At 41.5% G+C, this 8837-nt stretch overlaps 1 protein-coding gene across 1 annotated transcript in view; it reads left to right on the forward strand.

Moving 5' to 3' along the window:
* Window positions 1-8455, forward strand: part of LOC122479439 — a 10252-nt gene extending 1797 nt beyond the window's left edge. The window contains exons 3-4 of the mRNA XM_043573347.1: window positions 6852-6945; window positions 7048-8455. Of these exons, the coding sequence (XP_043429282.1) occupies window positions 6852-6945; window positions 7048-7090 (137 nt within the window). The 3' untranslated portion in view covers window positions 7091-8455. The remainder of the gene's footprint in view (window positions 1-6851; window positions 6946-7047) is intronic.
* Window positions 8456-8837: the final 382 nt, after the last annotated feature.

Genomic DNA, 8837 nt, shown 5'->3' on the forward strand with positions numbered 1-8837 from the left:
AAGCATGAGAGAATGAGCTACATTCAGAAACTGAGTAAGGTATCTAAACATATTGGAGAGCTAGGCACATTGGTCCTGGAACAAAATGAACTGTGGCAGAATAGTCCCTGGTGGACCACAGATACTACCCAAATAAAGAAACCAGTAAGAACTGATCCCCAAAATCAATTCTTTACATACCTGTAATTACCTAATTTGTAAATATTTCTGACTGCACATAAACTACAAATTACTGCTTTAAAAAAAGACACCCAAAAGTATGTATAACTGTCCCCATGACTTATATAAAAAGAGATATAGAAGAAAAGAGTCGGGAATTGTTTCAGAAACTAAAACCATAAAAGAGAGCACCTTGTACTTTGGTGGCAGCAAAAGCAGGGAACTGGCATCTGGACAGCTAGTGTGATGCTATAGACACTGGCTTAAAATAATTTTAAAAGCCTCATGGTATCTCTTTGAAAGAAATAAAATGAGAGTTTATCTATTTAAGAGTAAAGTAATTGAGGATAAACAAAATGTAGTATGTACATACGACAAAATATTATTTTAGCCTTAAAAAGGAATGAAACTCGGGGCACCTAGGTGGCTCAGTCAATTAAGGGTCCAACTGCTGCTCAGGTCATGATCTCGCAGCTTATGGGTTCAAGCCCTGTGTAGGGCTCTGTGCTGACAGCTCAGAGCCTGGAGCCTGTTTCAGATTCTGTGTCTCCGTCTCTCTCTCTCTCTTTCTCTCTCTCTCTCTCTTTCTCTACAGGGTTATTGGTGATCGTCTCCCATGCTCAGTCTCAGGCTGCAGCATTTGGCAGAAATCAGTGATTTTTCAGAACGTTGGAAGTTGCCCACAACTGGCACTAGTGTTTTTTGTCACTTCAGAGCACCTATGGAGAGTCCTTTGCTTTTCCATACAAGAGTAAGCTTAGGAATGCTTTGCTTTATTGTAGGTCAGGCTGCCTGCAGATATGGACCCTTTCCTCTGCTGCCTTATTGCCAGTTACATTAAATACAGTATATGGCAAGAGTTTATTAATCTGTACTATAGTCAACATCCATTCGAGCATATATAATGGCCTCCATGCAGGAAAAAATAGGCAATAAGAAGGAGATGATTATGGTGGAAGTTAAGAAGGAAATCATGGAGAAGTATGAACGAGGTATGCGAGTGGCTGAAATTCCAAGATTTTACAAGAAGCCTATGTTTGCATCTTGTCTGCAGAGGAGGAAGAGAAAAAGGCAGAGGAAACCCTCACTTCAAATGAGATTAGAGAAATGTGTAAAATGTGGGAAACAGTGCAAAATTTTGTAGAAAAGCACCACCCAAAAAAGGCTGTAGCAGTGTGAGCAATGAATCTGTTTAATGACAATGCGATGTCACATTTCCACGAAATCCTCAAAAGGAGGCAAAAGCAAGTGTCATTGGATAAGTTCCTTGTTAAAGTTGCATGAAAAGAAAAAGATTCCATTGAGATAGCAGTGATTCCCTTAGTGACAGTGAAAATTGTCCTACACAATAATCCTCCTCTTTCTTGTCTCCCTCACACCAGCCACGAAGGTTTTCAAAAGTAAGTTCAGGTTAGGGTACCTGGGTGGCTCAGTTGGTTAAGTGTCCAACTTCGGCTTGGGTCATGATCTCGTGGTTCGTGGGTTTGAGCCCCACATTGGGCTCTATGCTGACAGTTCAGAACCTAGAACCTACTTCAGATTCTGTGTCTCCCTCTCTGCCCCTCCCCTAAAATAAATAACCATTAAAAAAAAATTTTAAGTGCATTAATTTGTTTTTCTTTAGACTGTATATTTTCTTTATTATTTTGTATTTTATTACAGTATTGTAATCATTTTTATATGAATATTTTTAGGTTGTAGAATGAATTATATGAGTTTCCATTATTTCTTATGGGGAAATTTCGCTTCGATATACAAGTGCTTTGGATTATAAGCATGTTTCTGGAACGAATTACACTCACAAACCGAGGTTTTACTGTACTTCTATAAGGCACCTAAAATAGTCAAATTCATAGAGACAGAAAGTAGACTAGTGGTTACCTGGGGCAGGGGAAGAAGAGGCTGGGGAATTATTGTTTAACAGCCACAGAATTTCACAGTGGGATGATGATAAAGTTCTGGGGATGGATGGTGGTAATGGTTGCACAACGAAGTGAACATTGTTAATGCCACTGAACTATACACTTAATGATGATAAATTTTATGTATATTTTTACCACAGTAAAAATATATATTTTCTTTAAAAGGAAAGTAGTTGAAATGTGAGTTCTCTGAGGACCACTATTACATCTTATTCAGCCTAGTACCTCGCATATAGTAGATGCTCTAGAATATTTGTTGAGTAAATAGACAAGTAAAGGAAGTAATTTCATAAAGCTACTAGCCTAACAAATATTGAAAATACTCAGATTTGTTAGTAAATGTCCTGTATGATTACTTTGTGTCAGGCATTCCTGGGTGAATGGCAGAAGGTATACTTACATGGACAATTTCATTAGTGATTTCAAATCAATCTATAATCTAGGTCCCTTTCTCTTCTTAAATATCCTGTTTCCCAAATCCATCTATCCACTTTTATCTCTAGCAGCTACGATTTGCTATTTACATAAAGAGACAGTTTAGATTTGGCTGCTTCACCTTATGATTTATTTTTACTACAGTCATTTTGTAAGAATATCTTAAATTTTTTTTTTCAACGTTTATTTATTTTTGGGACAGAGAGAGACAGAGCATGAACGGGGGAGGGGCAGAGAGAGAGGGAGACACAGAATCGGAAACAGGCTCCAGGCTCTGAGCCATCAGCCCAGAGCCTGACGTGGGGCTCGAACTCCCGGACTGCGAGATCGTGACCTGGCTGAAGTCGGACGCTTAACCGACTGCGCCACCCAGGCGCCCCTGTAAGAATATCTTAAAATAAGCAAAGATTTTGAGCCAAGGATATTGACAGATTTAATTAGCTTTGATTATTGCAAGTCCCCCAAGAAATAATAATTGGCCAGTCCTGGCCAATGACTAAGCACGGCAGGAGCTTTATTGAGCAGTAAAGCACAACTGACTGAGCAATGCAGCTTCATTGTAGAAATATTTGGGACTCCTCTAATGGGTAGCTTTGGCTTGAGGATCATCCATCAGCCTACCTGAAACCCTCAGAACTGTGCTGCAGTCCGAGATAATGCCTATTCATCCTTTCTTTTCCCTCTCCTTCATAACTCAGAATGTGACTGTATTTGGATGTAGGTCCTTTATAAAGGCAATTAAGATGTTAGGGTGAACCCTAATCCAATCTGACTGGTGTCCTTGTAAGGAGGAATTTGAACACCCAGAAAGACGCTGAGGGCATGTGTGCAGAGGAAGGGCATGTGAGGATACAGCAAGAAGGTGGCCATCTACAATCCAAGGGAGATGCCTCAGAAGAAACCAATCCTGCTGATATCTTGATCTTGGACTTCTACACTCCACAACTGTGAGAAATACATTTCTGTTGTTTATGCTATCCAGTCTGCGGTACTGTATTTTGTAATGGCGGCCCTACCTATGCCAAATACCACCTTGGCAGCTGCTCAGAGGGTCCAGACTAACACAAGTGGTACCAAGAGAGGTCCAAAAACAAAAAACAGAAACAAAAGAAAGCTAGAAAATAAAATGAAGTTTCAGGAATGGCTCACTCACTATCTGGTGGGCAAAGACAATATTATCGTGAGTAGTATACGGACATGGATAGTTCCCAGCACAAGGTGGTGACCAGGTACTAAAGATTTCATCAGTGGTGGCCTGGGAAAACATCCCAGTGGAGGAGAAGGAAAAGAATATAATTTCAGGCATTTGAAATGTATGGGGGTCGGGGAGGGCAATGCCTACAAGGACAATGGAGTTGGCCGGTTACTGCTAAGTTGTATAGACACTCAGGCGGGATAACGAAAAAGCAAAGGTCCCCCTTGATTAATAGCCAAGTATGAGAGACAAGAGGACCTCTTTAGTAACTTACAAAAAGGCTTTTATCTCTATAGTGGAAGACCTGACACAGTTATGCCACAAACTTGGAACATGATAGAGGCACAGAGCCCCAAAGACATTTAAATATGTAGCCAAAGCTGGTCAGGGCCCTGGCTGAAAATGCCTGAACGCCTGAAACAAGGGATGGGACATCTGGATGCACAACTGTAAGGATCTTAGCTCTGTAGGCCCTCATGAACTTTGAAAGCTTGCAGAGATAGTCTACCTCTTTGTAATAAGAACTAGTACTTCCTCCATGCTCAAAGACACTGCAGAGCCACTCCTTCTCTACTGGCTACTATGCTAATAAATGGAATCAAATCCTAGCATAACCAAGCTGAAAACATGCCTGACCTAATAAAGGAGGAAAGAGATCCTATACAAAGGAGCTGTAAAAATGAGCATATACAAACAAGTCAGAGGAGTTTTGAGGTTGCCTGATCGTGGAGGCTGGAATATTAGACTAGATAATCAAGAATTCATTGACAGCACTTTCTTCTCGGGATTTAACACTGCATGGACTCTTACGGAGGATGTAACAAACTCATGGGAGGGATGGGCGGGGGAATCTCTTAGAAACCTAGAGAAAGTGATGGCCAATGCTGAGCAAAGTAGAAATGTTTCAGTTGCCCGGGCGCATGGTAGAAGAATGAATTAAAAGACTGGGGGAAGTGGGCATGCTGGAATGGATATGTGTGAAGCCAGAAGACCCATCAGAGGATTCTGTTTCACAGGAGGGCCCAGAAGATACACCATTCACCAAGGCCATCAGAAATCCTCTGGTAAGGGACACCACCACCAAGAAGTTCTCTGCGTTCCTGAGCTAACAACAGCAGTCACAGAGTCAGGACCCATTAATGATTATGGGAAAAATATCCCCCTTCCCCAAGTAATAGAGGCCAGATAGTGGCACTTAGTCACTAGAAGCCAGGAGGCCACAATTAAAAAGACCAACAACATTTGACAAGTGGCAGCCAAGAGGGCTTGACTCACAGGGAGTTGTGGAGATGGATGTAGAGCTTGGTATCTCTAGGGGCAAAATAGGTGGGAATCCTATTAACATCTACAACCCAAAAAAGGCCAAAACGGAGGAGCAGGAGACTGAGGGTGGTTTCATCCAGAAAGTCATCGTCCCTTGTTCAGTATCCCGATCTGAGCCACTTTTCAGATCTGAAACTTGTTGACTTAAGAGGTGGCAGATCCTGCTGCACTGCAGCAAATGTAAGTGTTATGATTCCCCAGTCCTTTGCTAAAGATACCTATGGCCATTTACTTTAGTGATTGTACACAGTGGGAAAGAGGAATAACCAGAAATTTAAGAACTATTGGACTCAGTCAACTCAGACATCAATATCCTGAGACCCAAAGCATTGTCATAGCCTCTTGTTAGAGTGGAGGCAAATGGGGACTGGGTAATAATTGGAGTTCTGACTAAAGTCTAGTTAGGGTAGGTCCATTGTGTCTGTGAACCCACCCAGTGGTCATTTCTTCAGTTCTTGAGTATGTAATTGGAGTTGATACACTTAGCAGCTGCAGTTATACCAACATTTAAATGCTTGACCTGTGTGAAGAGCTATCATAGTGGAGAAGGCCAAGTGGAAACACCTGAAAATGACCTTCTAGACCTGGCTAACATAGTAAATTAAAAAATAAACAAATGAAAATATCACATACCAGGGGGCATGGTGGAAATTAGTGCCACCATTAAAGACCTAAGAAATGTGGGGAGGATGTTCCCTATCATATCTCCATTTAATTAGCCAGTCAGGCCCCTGCAGAAACTAGATGGGTCCTGGAGAATGACTCTAGACCACCATAGCAAGTCACAGCCCCAATAGCACCTGCTGTGCTTTATATAGTTTTATTGCTAGTGCAGATTAATAAGGCATCAGGACATGACGTGTGGCCAGTGGTTTGTTGAACAAATTATTTTCCATTTTGATTAAGAAAGATCATGTGGGACAGATAACCATTTACAGTTTTGCCTCAAGGATAGATTAACTCTGCCCTCTGTCGTAATAAGGCCCAAAGAAATCTGAACCTCCTAAACATCTCATAGAGTAGCACACCGACCCATTGCATCAATGATATGCCGGTCAGACTGTACAAGTGGAGTGGCTAGTATGCTGGAGGCATTGGTAAGACTAATGCTCCAGAGAATAGAAGAAAAATGCTATAAAGATTCAAGGACTTGCCACTTCAGTGAGGTTTTCAGAGTGTACCATTATGTCTTTCCAAAGTGAAAGTCTTGCATCCCTTACCACAAAGAAGAATGCACAGGGCTTGGTATGTCTCTTTAGGTTCTGGAGCAACATATACCACACTTAGGAATACTGCTCCAGCCCATTTACCAGGTGACATTGAAGATTTCCAGCTTTGGGGCCCAGAGCAGGTGAAAGGCTCTTCAGAAGTCCAGGCTACAATACAGACATCTTTGTCACTTTGGCCATATATTCCAGTAAAATCTTGTATTGGAGGTATCAGAGTAGGAAAAGAAGCAGTTTGGAGCTTGTGATGGTTAATTTTATGTCAACTTGGCTGGGCTATGGGGTACTCCGGTATTTGGCCAAACATTATTCTGCGTGTGTCTGTGGGTGTGTTTCCAGATGAAGTTAACATTGGATTGGTAGAATGAGTAAAGCAGATTGCCATCCCTAATGTAAGTGGGCCTCATTCAATCAATTGAAGACCTGAATAGAACTAAAAGATTGAGTAGAAGGGAACTCCTGCTTGATTGCATAGCTAGGATGTTGGTCTTTTCCAGCCTTTAGGCTTGGACTGAAACATCAGCTCTTCTTGATCTCGAACCCGCCAACTTTCAGACTGGAAATCACGCCATTGGCTTTCCTTGTTCTCAGGCCGTTGGCTTCAGACTGGGAACTACACATCAGCTCTCCTGGGTCTCCAGCTTGATGACTGCAGATCTTGGGACTTCTTGGCCTCCATACTCATGTGAGTCAATTCTTTATAATAAATCTATAGCTATAGCTATACAATCTATATCTATACTTATACCTACATCTATATAACTATAATGTTTCTGTTTCTCTGGAGATCCCGGGCTAATACAGATCTTGACACCAGCCGTGGAATGTAGCTGTAACAAATAACTAAAAATGTGGAAGCTTCTTTGGAACTGGATAATGAGTGGAGTTGGAAAAGTTTTAAAGTGCATGCTACAAATATGGACATTAAGGACAATTCTGGTGAGACGTCAGATGGAAATGAGGAGGACGTTAATGGAAATTGTGGGAAAAGTGACCCTTGTTATAAAGTGGTGAATAACTTGGCTGAACTGTGTTCTGTTTTGTGCAAGGTAGAATTTGTGAGTGATGAAATTGGATATTTAGCTGAGGAGATTTCTAAGCAAAGTATTGAAGGAGGGGCTTCGTTCCTCCTGATTGCTTATAGTAAAATGTGAAAGGAGAGAGATGAAGAAGGAATTGTTAAGCAAAAAGGAACCAGAACTTGATGATTTAGAGATTTCTCAGCCTATCCATATTGAAAAACATGAGAAAGCATGTTCTAAAGAAAATACCAATGGCACAACTTGATTATCACTTGATAAAGAGTTTATGGGATTATATGAGCAGAAATGCAGCCAATTTGAACTGAAGGGGATGAAGATGGGACCAAACAAAGGAAGGCTGTTGGGCTTATTGAATTTGACAAGACAGAATGATAGAGCTATTCAGCTGCACACATGCACTATTCTGCAAGAATAGGGGAAAATGATGCCGACAGTGATTTAGAGATCATCAGGGCCACTACACTACCTCAGTTTCAACAGCCTTTGGTGGGGGACTACCCAACAGGACCTTGGGGGTGATGCTGCCACCTACTGGACCTGGAGGGCAGAGCATTGAACCAAGGAGGATTATTTTAAAGCCTTAAAATCTGATGGACTTTGCCTTGCTAAATTTTGAGCTTGCTTGGGACCATCACCCCTTTCTTCTCCCTTTTGTAATGAGAATGTCTATCCTATTACTGTCCCTCTATTGTATTTTGAAAGTATATAACTTGTCTGATTTCACAAATTCACAGCTGGAGAGGAATTTTGCCTCAGGATGAATCAATCATACCTCCAGTCTCACTCTATCTGATTTAGATGATATTCAAATGAGACTTTAGATGCTGGAATAAATTAAGAGCTTTGGAGATTTGGGGATGAGATGAATGTATTTTGTGTGCAATAATGATGTGAATTTTAGGGGCCACAGGTGGAATGTTATAGACTGAATGTGTCCCCCTCCAAATTCATACATTGAAGCCCTAATCCCCAATATGATGACAAAGAGGCACCAGAGAGCTCTCTTTCTCTGCCCTGTAAGGAGACAGTGAGAAGGTAGCTGTCTGCAAGTCGGGAAGAGAGCTTTCACCAGATCCTGATTATGCTGGCATCTTGATCTCGGACTTCTGGCCTCTAGAACTGTGAGAAAATAAATTTCTGTTGTTTAAGCCACCCAGTCTATGGTATTTTGTCATGGAAGCCCAAGCTGACTAAGAAAGAGCTTATGGTAAGCCCCAGTAAAAACATCACAGTGCGGTCCTTAGGACTCTGGAGCAAGGCCATGCCATCTGCAACTGAGAATTATACACATTTTAAGAACCAGCTACTAGTGACAACCAGATAGATACTGAGCCTTGATGGAGACATAACACTTAACCACAGGACATCAGGTAACCATGTGTCCAGAACTACTTACTATGGACTGAGTTCTTTTGGTTCAGATGGACCCAGCAGCATCTGTTATAAGATGGAAATGGTACATACAGGATGGAGCTCAAACACAACTGGGGCACTTGTAAGCTGCATGACCAGGTAGCCCACATCCCCATATAAC

The sequence above is a fragment of the Prionailurus bengalensis genome, chromosome C1 (genome assembly GCF_016509475.1).
Source record: "Prionailurus bengalensis isolate Pbe53 chromosome C1, Fcat_Pben_1.1_paternal_pri, whole genome shotgun sequence".
NCBI classification, from domain to species: Eukaryota; Metazoa; Chordata; class Mammalia; order Carnivora; family Felidae; genus Prionailurus; species Prionailurus bengalensis.